Source organism: Tiliqua scincoides, chromosome 4 (genome assembly GCF_035046505.1).
Source record: "Tiliqua scincoides isolate rTilSci1 chromosome 4, rTilSci1.hap2, whole genome shotgun sequence".
Lineage (NCBI taxonomy): Eukaryota > Metazoa > Chordata > Lepidosauria > Squamata > Scincidae > Tiliqua > Tiliqua scincoides.
In genome coordinates, this window is record NC_089824.1 from 21,884,461 (window position 1) to 21,903,582 (window position 19,122).

Genomic DNA, 19,122 nt, shown 5'->3' on the forward strand with positions numbered 1-19,122 from the left:
CTCCCTCCCCCCATCCATCCATCCTTGCATCCCCATCCCTCCCTCCCTCCCTCATCCCTCATCCCTCCATCCCTCTCCCCTTCCATCCATCCCCATCCATCCATCCCTCACTCCCTCCCTCCATCCATCCCTCCATCCCTCTCCCCTTCCATCCATCCATATATCCCCATCCCTCCCTCCCTCCCCATCCATCCATCCTTGCATCCCCATCCCTCCCTCATCCCTCCATCCCTCTCTCCTTCCATCCATCCATGCATCCCCATCCATCCCTCCCTCCCTCCTCATCCCTCCCTCCATTTAGCCCTCTCCTCTTTCATCCATCCATGCATCCCTCCCCCATCCATACATCCCTCTCCCCTTCCATCCATCCTTGCATCCCCATCCCTCCCTCCCTCCATCCATGCCTCCCCATCCCTCCCTCCCTCCCTCCCTCCCTCCCCCATCCATCCATCCATCCATCCATCCATCCATCCATCCATCCCTCTTCCCTTCAATCCATCCATGCATCCCCTCCCTCCCCCATCCATCCATCCATCTCCCCTTCAATCCATCCATGCATCCCCCTCCCTCCCCCATCCATCCATCCATCTCCCCTTCAATCCATCCATGCATCCCCCTCCCTCCCCCATCCATCCATCCATCCATCCATCCATCCATCCATCCATCCATCCATCCATCCCTCTGCCCTTCAATCCATCCATCCCTCCCTCCCCCATCCTTTTCCCCCCCTCCCAGGAAGTGGAAGGAGAAGGAGGAGCAGTGGAGGCAAATAGGCAAAGATGAGCATTCCCCACCAACCTGTTGCCTGAGGCTATGTTTCAGTTGGCCTCATGGATGGACCAGCCCTGCCCCAGGGAGAGAGCAGGCTATGCCCAGCCTTCTATCATTTTAAATCATGTTTATATTATAATGCATGAAAACAAGTATCTTAGCAGTCGCAGCATTTAGACATCCACAGTTAAATTAGAGAGTAAATAACTGATCAATAACAACCACTGCCGCAAAATCAATGCCATAACACAATCGTTTCCCCAGTCTGGATGTTTGCTGGCAGACAGGGCCTTCTCTGCATTAGCATCCAACAGGGATGGCATCGGATCACTTTGGGCACCTGCTTTATGGGATCTAGCGGTCATGCATGCACAAAATGCTCTCTTGCACATGGAAATGCATCCCCTTGTGGTTTCCTCCATGTACCTGGATGCGAGGCCTTTGGGGTCAACTGAACGGCCAGTTTTTGTCCTTGTGTCGCAAGGCATATTGGACACCTCCACTTCGGTTTTCTGGGCCGGATTTAGCTCTTGAAAACTGAGCAAGTCAGAGATGCGGCAAGCCCAAGTTCTTCCTGACTTCGGAGTCTTGCTAGGGTTCTCTCTTCATGTTCCTGATTGTTTTCTGTTTATCAACACCTAGCCCTGCTCATTGTTACACATCCAAGTCATGTGTTTTTCCATACACCTGCCATTATGGTCAAAGTGAGTGAATCCGTTTAGGCTGTTTGCACCTCAGATTTCCAAAGCGTCCCAGAGATTTCCTGGGATCTTACATTCTCCAATCTCACCCAGATTCGCTACCCACATGGGATGCTGGGGACACTACCACAGGCATGGTAGCGGCTGCTTCTGCAAGCCGTATGCACTGGGCCAAGGAATGCAAACATGACACTCTTTAACACAGCGCCAAATCTGAGAGGAAACTGGCCTGCTACAGAGGCTCTTTGCTGGTGGATCCGCTTACCAGAAGCAGTGTACAGGAGCTCAGGGACACAGCTGCAGGACTACAGCTGCTGCAGAAGCAGGTTTTGGTATGCACAAGACACTTTCCATTCTAGTGTGATCCTAAATATAATGATGCTAATTTTCTGCAGGATTTTTGGAAGATTTTAGAGAGGCTTAGGAGTGTGTTTTGCTTTTCATATTACTCTGTCTAGCTGCGGATGCCACATGGGTGGGTAGACCTGGGTTTCAAAAACTTTTCCAGCTGTCCTCCCCCACCCTGTTTTGCTCCTCCCTGCTCCCATTTTGCTCGCCCATCACCACCCTCCCCTGCTTTTTTCACCCCTCCCCTTTTCAAATGGGCCCAAAAGAAACTTCATACCCCTTGGTAAAATTCCTCGCAGAGGCCCTGCCCTATGCCACCTTAGGGCCTTCTCCAACCTTAGAGGGCTCTGGCACCTCCAATCTAGCTGGTCTCCAACCCTTTCTTAGTCCTGACCCTCTCTTTATAGTCCCCTGGCCTTGGTTGATCCCTCCCCCTTCCTGGTTCTACCCACCCAGCCTGGTCGCCTTCTGAGTCCTCAGCCCCCACATCTGGGAGATGGGAAGGCACCTGCAGACATTTGCCATGCCTTGCTGCTTCTCTGCTGCTCCAACGTATGCAGGTGCACTCTGCTGAATGGGCTGACAGCTTGTACCCTGTCCCACCGATGCCTTTCCAGGACCCGGTCCTGTGTCCACTGGGCAGGCCACTCCCTGGGTCTAGTAAGACCTGATGACATTCCTATCTATGGATTCAGCCTACTTATGCACCTTAACTTGGAGGGGTGGGGCATAGTTAATCTGTTCTGAATGCAGAAACTCCTGGGTTCAATCTAGTGGTGTCACTGGAGGGTGTGGGCTACACCGGGTGACATGCGCGGGTGTGTGTGTGTGTGTGACAAGCATTAGTGATCAAAATCGCTAAAATCACGGTTATTAGGAATAATACCATCCTAATGATATTGGTATTAGGAATAATTACCAACCTGAAATATCTGTGTTCTATCAAAAGGTATAGCCTAAAAAGCAGTGGGGTGGGGCAATAGTTCATCACCACGCCTACCACACTGCATGGGAGAAAGTGCATCATGGAGGTGACACACTGGTCTCCTGCACTGGGTGTCGCATACCCTAGTGACGCCACTGCCCTGATGGCCTAGATCAGGGGTCTCCAAACCCTGGCCCGTGGGCCAGATGCAGCCCGCAGTGAGCCTCTCTCCAACCCGCAACCAGCCTCTTGTCCACTGAAAGCCTCTGGCCCACTCAACCGAACACGAACAGAGCGGTGCTCTGGTTGCTTTTGGAGTGTGTTCTGAGGGCTGGAGAGGTTGAATGAATGAGCCCATTCATTCAATTATTCACTAATCTAAGTTCCATCTCTAATTTATATTTAAATTTTTTTATGGCCCTCAACATTGCGCCAGATATTTGATGTGGCCCTCTGGCCAAAAAGTTTGGAGACCCTTGCTCTAAATGATCAACGCTTCACTTGTTTGAAGTTATTCACATCTATGTTTTAATCAGAGACTTACAAAGAGTCATGTCCAAGGTTTTTATTTGCTTGACAAGCCCCACAACTGCAGATACAGAAGGCTTCATTTTCAACAGTATCCCTGATAGTGAATTCCAACAATAGACTCATTCTTCCGTGTTGGCTTTTCTGACTTTCAACTTTGGCACTAAGTCTCACGTCTTAATACAGAACTGAGGTTTCATTCTAAGGAAATTCCTTCCTGAACAGCTTAATACAGGAGAAATGAAATGTGTGGTCAACCACCGTTGGTTAGTGATTACCACGTTATTGAGCATTTTACCAGTTCCAGATTTATATACCACTCCTATAGCTTCTATATGGTTTCCATTATTGATATAATATAGGAAATCTTTTCTCTGCAGAAAGAACCATGTTAAGGCATGCATATGTATCCCTTATCTAAATTCTGATTTCATTATACTTTTAAAACCAAATTTAGATTCTGTTATATGTTTAAAACCACATTTATAAATGTACAAAGGGAGGAAAAGTAACCTCAAACAAGCAGCCTCTTTACTGGTTCATCTTTGCATTATATAACGTTTGACATGCTTTTCCTAACAATGAAGAGGGGCCTTTGCTAAAGCAGTAAAACATCTGTAGTGTGCTTGGGCCACAGTCTCCCCACCCAGGAGAAGTCTAAACAACTGCATTTTCTTTTTCCTTGCTATGCTCAGCTTTGCTGTTACTACAACCTACTTGACTGTCATCCCTAGGAATTAATGGGCTATTATGTAAAAAACTGTGTGGTATGTAACAAACAATCCACATCATGAAAATCAGCTTACACACATAGACATGCTTGTCCCAAGGAAGCATTATATCACGAATAATTTTGTAAGATAGCAAGATAAAGCCCATGAGCCTTATTGCACTTTTGTGAACCTTCCTTTTTAAATCTACGTTTCTGGTCCTGATAGTAGAGTGGGATAAGGCTGGAATCATGGAATCACCACTGCAGTAGGAGGAGCCATAACTCAGTGTTGGAGCATGTGCTTTGCATCAAAGGCATCACTAGGGTTTGTGTCTCACTGCATCACCCCCATGATAGACCTCCTTCTGTATCAGACCATACAGAATAAATTACACAATTGTTGTGAGCCCCCTTGCAGCTTCAGAGATAAGACAGGATGCATATATTTTAAAATAAAAGGGGAAACAATCTCAGTGGGGGCATTCTATGAGCACAGCGCGTAGTGTTCACACTTGCCAGAGACCATGGGATTGAGTTTCTGCTTAGAATATGGAAAGCCAGTAAATCAAAGCCCAGGCTAATTGCCTACAAGCCAAATTGGTTGCATGGCTGGGCTTTTGTTTTCTTCAGTAGGCTGTGGTTGATTAGATGCTGTGTTCTAAACAGAAAGGCTTTTAAGCAGCAGCTGAAACAGCATGGAGGGAGGGAGGTGGTTAGGTTTCCGATAGGAAAAAGGAAGCAAATATGCGTAGAGGCTTATTTGCAGAGAACCATATAGGGTGCAGACTGATATACTGTCTAAGTGTGGTGATAGAAGCGGAGCACACCTTTTCTTCCTATATACAAATGCCTTGGAAAGCCACAAACGTGTTTCCGAATACATTCCACCTCACCATTGTCTGTCTCTCTTCACCCTGTCTTTCTAACTATCAAGATTACTTCTGGTGTTTTTTCTTTTTCTTTTCTTTTTTTAAATCACTTTTTAAATTGCTGTGAACATGCTTAAAATGTGTGGCAAGATACATGAATGGTAAATACTGTATATACAGGTGGGACCTTTGTATCCATGGGGGATACAGAAAAGCACAAATAACACAGGCCAACACACATTTTGCTTCCTTAAACGTTACACCAATTCCTGGGTATATTTGGGGTGCTGATTCAAAAAATGGCATCCGTTTTGCCCTATCACGTCTAGTTTTGGAGACGCGGCATAGCCTCCTCAGGGACTGGTTCAAGCAGCTTCTTCATGAGGAAGCCTACACCATCGCTTCCTCATGAGGAAGCTGCTTGAACCATTCACTAATGAGGCTATACTATATCTCCAAAACTAGACGTGATAGGGCAAAACCGATGCCATTTTTTGAATTGGCACCCCAAATTCATATCAAACCACCATAAAGTTTGGGAAAAACTTTTCTGACCCTCAATTTTGTAGGCCTATGAATTAAGTCCTTTTGATATTTGCTATTTTCTTCCCACATGGGCTTCTGGTGACCAGAGCCTCACCACCACGTGTGACCAGTCTGAGGCTCAGAATGCTGCCTGGAGCCTTTAAAACATGACTTCCGGTTTTGGGCAAAAACCAGAAGTCGCATTAAAATGCCTCCAGGTGACATTTTGAGCCTCAGAGAAGCTGCATGTGGCCTCTCTGAAGCTCAGTAAGCTGCCCAGACCCTTTAAAGTGAGCCAGGGTGGTGTAGTGGTTTGTTGAGGTGGACTTAGACCTGGAAGATCCAGATTCGTATCCCCCCTCAGCCACAAAGTTTCCTGGGTGACCTTGGGCCAGTCATTTTCTCTCAGCCTCTCCTACCTCACAGGGTTGTTGTGAGGACAAAAGGAGGGGGGCAGCTGTGTACACCGCCCTGAGCTCTTTGGAGGAATGGCGGTATAAAAATGTGAAAAATAAATAAATAGAATGCAACTTTTGGTTTTTGGAGGTTCAGGTACTTTTCCAGACGCAGCGGGAATGAGGTTCCAGTTGCATCTGGGAGATCTGCAGGGCGGCCATCCTAGGGGTGGGGGTCCGACATCCATGGTAAGGCAAATCTGTGGATGCTGGATCTGTGGATTAAGAGGCCGCATCTTTAGAATCCAGAAAACGCTATACAGGAGCCCAAAGTCAGATGCTGTGATTTCTAACCCCAATTTTTTTATGGAAGGGAATCATGATGATTCACACTTATTACATCAGCAGTTAACAGTTTCCAGAATGAGCATTTCATAGATAATTTCATAGATTATATGCAGTATGTCCACCAGTTCCTGCTCGACATCTGCTCCATGTTGCATTACACAATCCGTATGCACATCACAGACACACACAGAATACATTTGCAATAATGTTGAAGACGCTGCTATGTTCCAAACTCCAATGTACTTCCAGGCTCGGTGAGAGTTGGGGGTTTTTATGCCTTGCATGCATGCGCTAATGAAAACTACGGGAAACTTCTTAAATCTGCTTAGCAGCTGGGCACAATTCTGCAGCTGTCTATCATGGCGTATGACTCAATGCTACTTTCCAGGATGGCTACAAATGATAGTTAATTTGTATTTGGCCTCTTGGAATGTTTACCAGACATCTATTCAGAAAATTTGGCACTGTATATCCCTAATATATTGCATATTGCTCTTGTAAGATACTACTTCTTGCTAATACATAATGTACTCTGCCCTCTCAACTTTAATCTTCCAAACACAGTCACCAGGAAAGTCCATCATAGATGGTTTTCAGTATCTAATGACAACTGCATGAAAATTGTGACAGCTACTTAAAAAAAAACTGGTGGTCATTTGGTATTGATGGAAGTGACTAAGAGTGAATTTATCTGAGCGGTTTTGCAGTATAAACATTATTAGGGGGTGGTAGGGTTAGGTCAGTTCCCATGAAACAGCTTCAAATAGTTATCACTATCACGTTGTGATCAAAATAAAACATCAGTGGGAATCAACTCCCTGTTGCAGCTATTTAGGGCACTCACCAGTGTTAATAGATAAATAAGTTTGCAACATTAATGAATCCAGTATAAGAGGTGAGTACAGGTGAGCCCTTTTTATCCGCGGGTTTGGAACCTGTGGGTTTTACTCACCACAGATTCCAAATCTGCGGTGGAGGACCCCACCTGACCTCCTAGATCCAACTGGAAGTGTCTTCTGGTCCCATCTGGGAGGCTCTCTGAAACCTGGAGAGGTTGCGCATCACCTCTCTGGGCCTCAGAACATCCGCTGAAGTTGTAGGAAAGTGCCTTTCCAACACCTCTGGGGGGGGGAGCTTTCTGAGGCCCAGAGAGGCAGCAATACAACCTCGATCCCCAAGGAGGCCACATACAGCCTCAGCCTCACCATTAAGCCTCTCCAGGCCTCAGAACACCTCCTGACATGACTAGAAGGCACTTCCAGTTGCTTCTGGAGGTCAGGTCTGCAGGCCCAGACCTGCAGATTTGTTTATCAGTAGGTTTCAGCATCCCTGGGTTTCTGGGAACGGAATGCCCACAGATGCTGGGGGCAGATTGTACTTAAGTTCTGAGACAGAGAAGGCACCTTTGCATATGCTTGTAACAGCAGATGAAGAGGTTCACTGCTCCATTTTCCAATGCCTTGTACTGGTCCTATCCCTGATTTCCCAGCCTGCCCCACCTTCTTTCTCTCCTTGGACCTATGCCAGCTAGGATAAGGTGGAATAAATCCAAAGAGGCTCATAGGCCACTAGAAATCCTACCAAGGGGTAAGTGAACATGTTTACTGACCTCTCATTGGCTTTCTGGTTGCTCCCCCCACTACAGCATGCAGCATGAGCGCCACTAGTGTGGCTGTATGCTATAGCGTGGCAGGGGATAGAATAGGGCTCTGGAAAAAGTACTGACAGAGTGACGAATCATGCTAGTTTGCTCCTAATTTTCCCTTTGGAAGAATAATTGTATTTTTTTTTCTCTGTTTTACCTCTCCTGTGCTACTTTTCACTTACATTTCAGTTCTCTAAGGATTCCATGTACCTCAAATAACCCTACAGTCTTGAGACCATTTAGAGCACCATATGTCTCCTGACACCTCACAGAGAAATTGAATACATTGGGGGGGGGGGGGAAACAGATTTTACTGTATGTAAAATGTAAAAAAAAACATTTTTTTTAACTGCCTTTGTAAACTTTAGTGGGAAAATCATATGGATCTCAGCATCATTGTGGCATAGAAAGATGAGTGTGACTTTATGCTGTTTTCTCTAAGGGCATGTTAATATATTCTTGCATGTTGCAAATGTTATTTTTAAATCATCAGCTTCATCAAATATGTGGTTTTGAACTTTCCATGCAGCCATAGTTCGTCTAGTTAACCTTCAGCCAAATATTCATTGTCAGACGGGAAGACTTCCATATTGAATAGTCCATTGCCAGGTGTCAAGGACAGGGCAGGCCTGTGGGCGTTATTATCCAGAACCAGGTCTGGGTTATGTTGTGTCTGACTAAGGGCTTTCTGGCAATGATTTCAGGGGCTTCCCTGCCTTTTCCAAGCACTCTTCGCTTCCTTTGACTTTTCCCAGAAGTTTTGCTGAGGAACACCCAGATTCTTTCTGAGGTTTCACATTAGGTTTAACATGGCAGCAAATGTGAAGGCACGCTGTGAAATTTCAGTAGCCTGTTGTTTCTTCCAAATCCCTCCCCTATTTTGCTCCTCTGAAACTTCCAAATTTCCCTGGATGTTCTCCTATCTTGGATACTGCTCTCCATCTGCATCCATCCTCTCTCCATCTGCACCCACCAGTTCCAGAATAGGGTTGTCACTTTTTTTCTGGACAGAAGCTCTATGCCTTTAAGAGCTATCAAGCAGGTAGCTATTAGGTGGGTCTGCTCTTGGACAACAGTGGCAGGGGCAAGTGCTTCTCTCAGCACTTTTAATTTTCCCCCATGATGCTTCAGTCATTGAAGCAACACGACCTAGGGTTGTGAGGGAAAATGGTGGCTCTATGCCAGTGGTGCTCAGAAATGCACATGCGCCCAACATCATCACTGCTGATCATTGGGTGGGTTCACCTATGGTGGCAGAAAGAGATACAAATACTGTAATTCCTGTCTCCCACCTGACACCTGGTAAGTTCATCCTCTCTCTCTCCCCCCCATAATGCTGCTAATGTGGAAGGACGAACATTACAGGATGCCTGTAGAGTGCAATTGTTCAGTACCTCCCAGGGCTGAATATTTGGGTAGATTTCCATGGTAGATCTATGAAGAATCTCATTCCACCAGAGCAGGGGTGTCCAAAGTTTTTGGCAGGAGGACCACATCATCTCTCTGACACTGTGTCGGGGGCCAGGGAAAAAAAAGAATTAATTTACATTTCAAATTGGAATAAATTTACATATGTTTACATAAATGAATATATTAAAGATGAACTTATATGAATGAATGAAGGTCTTGCAATAGCTCAAGGCCTATAAAAGGCCTTGCACAAAGCAAGGCTGGCCTTTCCTTTTCTGCCGCTACTGCTTCACAGATGTGAAAGAGCAAGCAGTGGAGGGAGCTCTCATCCCACAGCTCACGCGAGAGGTCAAACAGTCGCCCTCACGCTGAGAGCAGTTGCGTAGGGCCAGTGTGGGCTCCAACAAATTAAAGTCTAGATTAAAGTCTGAGGAGAAATCTGACGACGAAGAAAGGCGGTATATAAATACCTGTATAAATAAATACATAAATAACAAATCACCGGAGGGCCAGAGGCTCATTGGAGACTGGGAGCTCCCTGAGGGCCGCATTGAGAGGCCTCGAGGGCCGCAAGTGGCCCCAGGGCTGGGGTTTGGTCACCCCTGCACCAGAGGATTGGACAAGAATATGTTTTTTAATCTCTTCCAAATGTATGAACATTAGATTCTTCTCCCATCCCCCTCATCCTCTATCCAGTTGTTCCCATATGCTAATGTTAACAAACATGTGGCACTGATGTTTTCGCCTCTAGTTTACTGGAGCACAAAATCCTTGAAATGGAAGAAAGACATAAAGAGGAGCTGAATACTCTGAAGGAAGAAAAAGAGAATCTGCAAGGCCTGGTTTCTCATCAGAGTCACATCATTCAAGAACTGGAGAGGCAGCTCAACAGAGCGATGACCAACAACAGCGTCCTGCAGAAACAGCAACTGGAGCTCATGGATACTGTTCACAGCTTAGTCAGCCTTTGTTCCAAGGAAGGAGGTAAGGCGCCTGACTGAATAAGGTAGCTCTGAGATGCTTGCACAATTCTCCTTGTCTGACTTCAGATTTGGGGGTTCCAAATGACCTAATCATGGAGAAAAGTGATACGTGCACAAAGAAATACTATATTTCAAGATCAGGGCTGGCCTTGGGAGCTGTGGGACCCAATGCAAAACATTTATGTGGGGGACCTCCACCCCCACAGGACCCCTTTATTCACCAGGATGAGCAGCAGTGGTGGCAGTGTCACTGTCAACTGCTTGTGGGGGGGGGTTGTTATTTCAAGCTAATCAGACCCCTGGGCAGGAGGGAGGGCCATGTGGTGTCAATGCTCTACTCACTGCATGACACCTTGGCATAGAAGATTCCATGCCTGAGTATTTGCTACAGAGTGAGATGCTGGCTGCTGGCACTCTACTCACAGCCCCAGTGCAGGGCTTATCAAGATGCAGGGGCCAAATTGGTCAAATTACCCTAAGGCTAGCCCTGCTCAAGATGGCGGATTAGAAATCACTAACTGCTGTCTTGTTGTCTCTTTCTAAATAATGAGCCCTAAGGCATTCAGCACAAAGGCACAGGAAAGGTTGGGAAATAATGTAAATTACTGCTATTACCCTATACTGCTCTGGGCCAGGGTATCTTAGAGATCGCCTACTCCCGTACAATCCGGCTCGTCCTCTCAGGTCATCAGAGAAGGCCTTTTTACAAGTGCCGCTGCTTAAGGAGGTATGTGGGGCGGCGGCAAGAAACAGGACCTTCTCAGTAGTGGCACCAATGTTATGGAACTCCCTTCCCCTTGACTTGAGAATGGCTCCCTCTCTTGAGTCTTTTTGGCGAGGCCTGAAGACCTTGCTATTTAAACAAGCCTTCTGACTTCATGGCCTTTTTAACATCTTTTATACATCTTTTAGTTGCTTTTTTACAGGCTTGATTCCTCTAAGAACTGCTGTTTTATGTTCTTTTTTATTCTGACTTTTATCTGACTACTGTTTTTATGGTTTCTATTAATGTGTTTTTATCTGTGTGAGAAATTATGTTTTAATCTGTTTTTATATGTTAGCCACCCTGGGTCCCTTTGGGGAGAAGGGCGGGATAGAAATAAAGTTTATTATTATTTATTATTATTATTAAATTGAAATGGATGGAACTTGATTAAAGGAGGGGAGCTGGAAGAGAGGCCAAGCGCAGTAACCTGCAAATGTTCTGACTCCAAAAAGAGAAAAGAAGTCATATGGGATAAGTCTTGCTCTGTTTCTTATACTGATATCCACAGCCATTCCCTTACCACTGTAATAAGTGGTTCTGTGTGGACAAAATTGCTATCAGAATGCTGGATACTTTGGCTAAAATTTGTGTGATGATTGATATGCATCCAGCCTACCTTTTCTTGCTCTCTCCCCTCCCCCCACCCTATATTCTTTATTAGATCTGTTTTGCCTGCTGAAGAAAATGAAAATGAAAGAGATTGAAAACTAATGAAATCTCTGCCAACCAGAGTTCACTCATGGCTGTGGTTGCTGTATCAGGCCTTGGAAAGAGTGGAATGTGGTGTCTGATAGCATTTTGACTGTATATAGCCTTAGGTCATAGGGGCTGAGAGCCCAACCATAAAGCAAGGTTGTACCTGAACAGCTCGACATCTAACTATTTTCCTAAGGGCGCAATCCTCAGTCGCCCTTGTACTGGTGCAAGTCTCAGGCCAGAAGTGTCTCAAAAGTGCTGTAAGAGTCGGGAGGCCAGTGCACAGATGTGCACCAGCCTCAGGAGTCTGCTCCTGGTGCAGTTGCACTGGAGGAGAGCTGAGTTTGCGCTGGCCACGTTGGGCCAGCTCAGGGGTCTGGGGAAGGCAGAGGGAGTGGGGGCGGGCAGGCCTGTGGGCAGCCTGGGGCCACATGGGGGTGTGGGGCCAGGATCTGGCACTTAGGCCAAATCCTAACCCCACTCCTGGGTGACCCAGTACAGCACCGGGCTGCTTGGAGCTGCACCACCAATTTAGGTGGTGCAGATCTAAGAAGCCCCATTAGGGCTATTGTTGCATTACCTGGGGTAAGGGGAATTAGTTCCCCTTGCCTCAGGCTGAACTACAGCCAGTCCCAACCCCGTGCTGGAATGGGGCAGGCCAGCTGGCCTGACTATTCCATAATGGGTTAGGATTGGGCTGCCCATATCATTTGCCGCATTTTGTTAAACACCACATCAGCCCAAGGAGACTTTCTTTTACCCAGATTGGCCAGAGGATGTTCCCTCCTATGCAGTTTAGTTTAGGCATTTGAAAGGTTTAGTTAAGGTTTGAGGTCTATACCTTTAATTAGTGTAGTCACTGATCAGAAGAGCAGGTTAATGTAGTTATAAAATTGTGAGCATCTGGAGACATTAGTAGGACTGAAGAACAATTTCCATGGATCTCAGGACTTTGGAACCCAGGGAACTGAGAACAGCATATGTTGGGGGGGGGGGTGTTCCTGCCTCACACATTCAGAGCCATGGGGTTTAGGAAGTGTTGACAGATAACAATAACAACAACAACACCTTTATTAGGCATAAACATTTGATAGGTGAAGACTCTGTACAGAAATCGTAGAGAGAGTATAAACCTAAGTAGTACCCAAATATATGTATATGTGTGCACCTACGTGTACACACAGAAATGAACGTACGTTACATTTTACATACAAACATGAATTATTTAAAAGACAGAAAAAAATCAGTTACTCTGCAGATCTTGCCAAGATGTAACCTACTCAGTGATTACTTGGTACAGAAAGCTTGGCTCGATTCAGAATACTCAAATTTAGGAAATGTGCGACTGAGAGGGTTGTATGCTCTACATCACCTGCTAGAAGGAATTGAATTATATCTTTCTCAGAATGCCCTGTTTTAGGATGGAGCAAGGGAGAGAGAAATTGCTGTCTTAATGCTTGATATCTGGAACAGTGCAACATAATGTGTGTGGAAGATTCTACTTCGCCTAAATTGCAGCTACATAAACGATCTTCCCCGGAGGCGTTTCTAAATCTGCCATGTAAGTCATTAGAGGGGGTCACATTACAGCGAGCCAAGGTAAAGGCCCTTCTCTCCAGATAAGGATGCTTCTCTCCAGCATCTCCAGATGCTATCTGTTGACAGATAAAATATACTTTACAGTATATATACTGTAAATATACTTTACAGTAACACCAGTGGGCCATGACCTAATTTTGGATGGTTCAGGAATCTGACAGGGCAGATTAGGCTATATGCATCAAGGGTTAAACAAGTTGCTACTTTGGGGTGTTAGCTGCAGGACATTGATGGCCCACTTTTTTCACCCTTCCGAGCTTCTCAGAGTGTGAGAGAAGGCTTCAGGGCTTCTTCAATGCCCTATAAGGCATTGAAGGTATCACTTCCAGTTTCACGTGACTCTTTTTTACCTCTAGGGCTCAGTCTGAGCCCTGGCAGAGGCTGCAGACAGATGTCTATGGCCTATGCTGTAGGCGTTCTCCCATTTCTGCAGTTTCACTTAACTGCGGGGGAGGGATCTGGAATGGAACCCCCGCAGATACAGGGGCACACCCATAGTTTTTTAGATCAGTTTGACTGTCATGACTTCCTTCAAGGAATCCTGGGAATTGTCTTTTAATGGGTGCTGAGAACTCTCTGTTGGAAATTGGTTGTTACCCTCACAGCTCTATGATTCTTACAGTTTTGTGGAAGGAGGAAACAACTGGTAAACCATGTTGTCAGTTGTATGTCTAATTGTGCCCCTGGACATTAATAGGCAGACAGTTATTATTATTAACAGTATTTCTATACCGCTTTTCAACTAAAGTTCACAAAGCGATTTACAGAGAAAAATCAAATAACTAAATGGCTCCCTGTCCCAAAAGGGCTCACAATCTAAAAAGATGCAAAAGAATACCAGCAGACAGCCACTAGAACAGACAGTGCTGGGGTGAGGTGGGCCAGTTACTCTCCCCCTGCTAAAAAAAGGAGCACCCACTTGAAAAAGTGCCTCTTACCTAATTAGCAGGGGTTAATTCTTCCTAAATGGAACTCAAAAATGTATTTTCAGTCAGAATAGACGTGTATATACTTAGAGTTTCTTTTTAATTGTTTATTACTAACATTTATACCCCATTTCCCAGCCAGAAAGACCCTTGAATCAGCTATTAAATGATTTTATTTTAAAATTACATTATATCACACAATACATTTGCACTGTTCTCCATCTGATCATAGGCCAGGATAATAAAAGATGCCAAATTGCCCATATGGATACTTTACTGCAGCTGCCCTTTCCTTTTAGGCAAGGTCATCACCCCTGGGAGAATCTGAAACAGTTGTGTAGGCTTGTAAATCAGGCTTCAGGTAGTTCACTGGTTTAAAACTTCATAACAATGTAATAGTTGCCTTGATGGACAGGGCAGCAGATGTTCATGTACTCTAGCACTCTGTCTCCAGTGATGGTCAGCCAGGTACATTTAGAAGGGTTCATTTTCAGATGTTCAGCAGATTCAAGGCAGGGTGGATATGCTGCACTCAGTTGTCTCTATAAGGCAGTCATGCAGCCAGATCCTTCACTTAATTGTGAGCATTATTAATTTCAATAGAGTCTACTTCCATGGAAGTGTACTTAGGGGTTACAAATCAAGGCTGCAATCCTAACCACACTTTCCTGAGAGTAAGCCCTATTGAACAAAATAGGACTTAATTCTGAGCAGACCTGGTTAGGATTGTGCCCCAAATCTCCTAAGGTACCCTGTTGACTTAATCACCAGCAATCTCTTTCTGGGTCAGAGCTTCCTGGGGAGGTGTTGTGAGCTGAGGCTCATTTGGCAAACTGTAGCTCTGTCCAGGTGCATCAGGTCAGTGTTGGGAAGAGAGTTCTTGGCTAAGGACCCTTTTGATTTGCATAAAAGCAAACATGGTTCCAAGCTAATGTAATTACAAGCTGGAATGTTGCCAGTGAGGCAAGCACTTCCCTTTGCTCACAAATAACTACAAAAATGCAGCAGAATCTCTAACAAAACCAATTGCTTGCAGCTCAGTTTCATGCCAGATCATTGGTAATAGGTTACCTATAAGGAAGCTTTTATTCCACCATACCATGCTGAAATTGTCATTCAGTGTGGGCACAAAAGAATAGTGTCACCTGAGTCATTGCTAATACTTTTCCAACCTGGTCACGCTGCTCTCAGGTGGCCCAATCTGAGGGCCTTACAGAAGTTGTTCTATTGCTTAACAGCATAATAAGCAGCTGGCATTCAATTGCTGCATCTTCTGCCAGCATAGAAACTATATGACTGGAAAAACTCTAGAGCAGTTGTTCTCAGATTGATGGGTTGTGACCCACCAGCCTGAGAACCACTGCCCTTTTCCCTTTAAGTAGTGGGTACCGGGGGAAAGCAGCGATGTGATCCCCAGGATTGCAGCACTGCAGGGAAGGGGGCTGTTTTTAACTTCACTTACCTGCTGCCAGGGTACTGAGGTGGGGGAGCTTATGGGAGCTCCACAGAGCCCTCTGCAAGGCTCCCTGAGGCTTGTAGAACCTAAAAAACCAATTGCAACCCACTTCCATGTTGCAATCACAAAACCATAAGTGGATCTCAATAGTTTTTTTTTTTTTTTTACATTCGACAAGCTGTGGGGAGCCCTGCAGACGTAAAATAAGTTAAAAACAAGCGTCCCTTCCCCGGAAGTGGTGCGATCCTGGGGATCGTGTCACTTCTTTCTGCCCTGCCCCCACAAAGACTTACCCTGTTTCTTGAACTCCCAGAGAGTTTGAGAACCAGTGCTAAGGTTTACCTGTAGATTTACCTGTAAGAACTTCCCAAGGAATAAGGTAGCTACACTAGGAACCAGAAGCATGCATTTCTGGATTGCAAACAGAGTCTGCTTCATGTCAGCAGGTACAAAATCTGCTGACTTGTCTCCTTATGGAAATGGAATCAACCGCTGTTGATTGGCAATTCAAACTTGAACTTGGCAATTCAAAAAGTTGCAGTTGACCTTTTGTGCGAAGCTTAAACAACCCGGGACTAGCATGTCTAGGAGAGTTCCCCTTGGTAAGGAGCTAACATGAAATAATTGTGCATCTGCCTCTAATGCAACTGCCTTTGGGCACCACGTTTGCCAAGCACACACCCACAGAATCTTGTTAACAGTTTGGAGCCAGGGAATAGTGTGGTTTGTAACACAGCCAACTGCTGTATGTGCTAGACAAATTTGTATGATGAATCAGGTATGAACTTGATCAACATGACTTGTTGGCATCCTTCAGTCTCGGAAGACTATGGTGTCACGCTCTGAATGGTGGTTCTGGAACAGAGTGTCCTCTCCAGTGTGTGAAGCCTGGGTAAAGTAGGTATGGAGGATAGGCTGTTACCCATGCAGCAAATCCCCCCTCTCCACGTCGCTGGAATGGTCCAATGGAAAGGCAGAGGCCAATACGGTTGGTTCCAGCGGCGTCGCAGGAGTTGCCAGAACGTGACTGTGTTCAGCCACAAACTGCCTCAGGGACTCCGGCTCTGGATTTTGCCTCGAGGTTGACTCTTGAAGCCTTTTCCATAACTGGATGTAGCCACAAGGCAGTGGAGGTTTGGGATCAGAGTTTTCCTTCTCTCAGATGAGCTGCCTTCCCAGGCTGACGAGCCCCATCTACCCGGTGGCTGTTTAGTCGCCTCTTACGACAAGTACAGCCAAACTGAGGGCCTATTCTTATCCCCAGCACCCAGGGGATACTAATACACACAATTCCCATGTAATCCTAGTTGACTCTGCCTACCACTCTCACTTGGTTTAGACACGGGATTTACCTTAATGGAGAGCATCTGCTTTGCATGTGGAAGGTCCCAGGTTCACTCTCCAGGTGAGGCACAGATAAATTCGCATCTGAAACCTTGGAAAATCACTGCCTGGCATGAGCTAGATGGACTAATGGTTATCCTTAGTACAAGATGTCTTCCTGTGTTCCATAGTGGAGTTCCTGGGCTATTGTTTTTGTGATTTCCCCCCCCCCCTTTCTCGTATATCTTAATGGAAATTTAACAGGTGGAACTTATCTCAAGGCGTTCTTTCCATGATAGCAGATTAAAGGCAAACTAGCTGGACTAGTAAAAATGTAGGCAATCCTAGTGACTGAAATGATGTCTGTTAGCCGCACCATTTGGGGCTGATTGGTTGCTTAGGGTGCTACTGCAATATCATACTTGTTTACTTTTTTGCAGTTTTACTAAAGAGTGTCAAAAGAGAAGAGGACAAGCCTTTCCGAGACTGTGCTGATGCGTACCAAGCTGGTTTTAACAAAAGTGGTGTCTACACGATTTATGTCAATAATGTATCTGAGCCTAAAAAGGTAAAGGAAAAAAAGGTGCTTGGGGTTTCTTTTGTGATGTTCAAATAGATACATGTCTGTGTCTGCCTAATAGTACAATCACATGCTTGTTTAGTCAGAAATAAGGCTCATTCTGTTCAACCGAGCTTACTCCCAGATAAGTGTATACAGCGGTAGTTCCCTTTTCATCTGGCAGCTCCCTTGACCTACTGGGCCATTGGCTCCCTAATAGGGCTACAATCCTCTATATATCGTTTAGGGCAGTGGGTTTTTTGTGAAGATTTTGTGGCTTCCCTGCTCACAGCTTGGGAACCACTGATATGCAGGACTGCAGCCTAAGTGTTGGCTTATACAGGGTGACCCAAAAGTAGGTGGACAGGAAATGATAACATTTATTCCACCTACTGGCCACCTACTTTTGGGTCCCCCTGTATTAACCATTCTACAGGCATTTTGGCAAAGCTCATGCTCTCCACTGCATGTTCATGTTTAACCTATACATAAGTAAACCAACCCCGTGAAAAACACACATGTGTAAATCATCACACTTGACAATCTGCCTGCATGCTGTTTTGACACAGAAGTGTTTTCCACATGAGAAACATGCAACGTGAAGCGACCATGGCACAATCATTGAAAATTGCTGTTCTAGAACCCTACCATGTTAGACATAATACATGAATGGTACTGACTGCCCATGAAAACAAATTAAGAATTGCAGTATACTGTAATCTTAAACAATGAAAATAGAACATGCTTCCAAAGGGCTGCTGTAAATGTCATCACTTTACTCCTTAGACCTGCAGTTCCCAAACTCCCGGAGTTCAGGAGCCCCAGTCTTTGTGGGGGAGGGGGGAATGCAGTGACGTGATCCCCAGGATCATGCCACAAGGGGCTTTCATGCATTTACTGGAAAAACCAGCAGCATCCCAGGGGTGCAGGAACCCTTGCAGAAGGAGACTGTAAGGAGAAGGCACGGAGACTGTAAAAATAATGATCGCAACCGACTTCCGGTTTTACAATCACAAACCAGAAGCAGGTTACAATTGTTATTTTTAGATTTTCTGCTGCTTGGGGAGCCCTGTGGAGGCTTCCGTGGGGCTCCCTGCACCCCTGGGATGCTTCTGGTTTTTCCAGTAAATACAAGAAAGCCCCTTGCACCCCTGGCAGTGGTGCAATCCTGGGGATAGTATTGCTGCATTTCCCCCTCCCCACCCCTTAAAGGGGCAAAGGCAGAGGTCTTCAGGCTGGGGCGTCATGACGCCCCAGTTTAAGAACTACTGCCTTAGACTAAATTCAATTAAATGGAGATGTTCGCATTTAAAGCGCATATTGAGAATACAAACTTGACGTCCCTCTGTATCATTTTCAGGAGTTTCATTTGACTTGAATCCACCAAATAGTGAGGATTCAAGTTATATTCAACTCACCACCAAGGATGCAGAACAGGAGAGTAACTCAAATTCTTCCTCTTTCCCCTGTATTTTTGTTTTTGTTCAAATTTCAACCTCAAAACATGCTAAAAGGTGTTTAATGGCTGAATGCCTTGACCTTGTCTGGGACATGAGCCAGTGGAGGACATTTGTTGGCTCGCGGTGGAAAGCTCCCATATATAATCGGCTTGCCGCTCCTGTTAATGTGGCAGGTGT

The 19,122-nt window shown here is 45.5% G+C and overlaps 1 protein-coding gene across 1 annotated transcript in view; it reads left to right on the forward strand.

Annotated features, from left to right (window-relative positions):
• ANGPT1 (angiopoietin 1) overlaps positions 1-19,122 on the forward strand; it is a 162,086-nt gene that overhangs the window by 90,617 nt on the left and 52,347 nt on the right. Inside the window, exons 4-5 of the mRNA XM_066625014.1 lie at positions 9,929-10,161; positions 17,367-17,494. Coding sequence (XP_066481111.1) covers positions 9,929-10,161; positions 17,367-17,494 — 361 coding nt within the window. The remainder of the gene's footprint in view (positions 1-9,928; positions 10,162-17,366; positions 17,495-19,122) is intronic.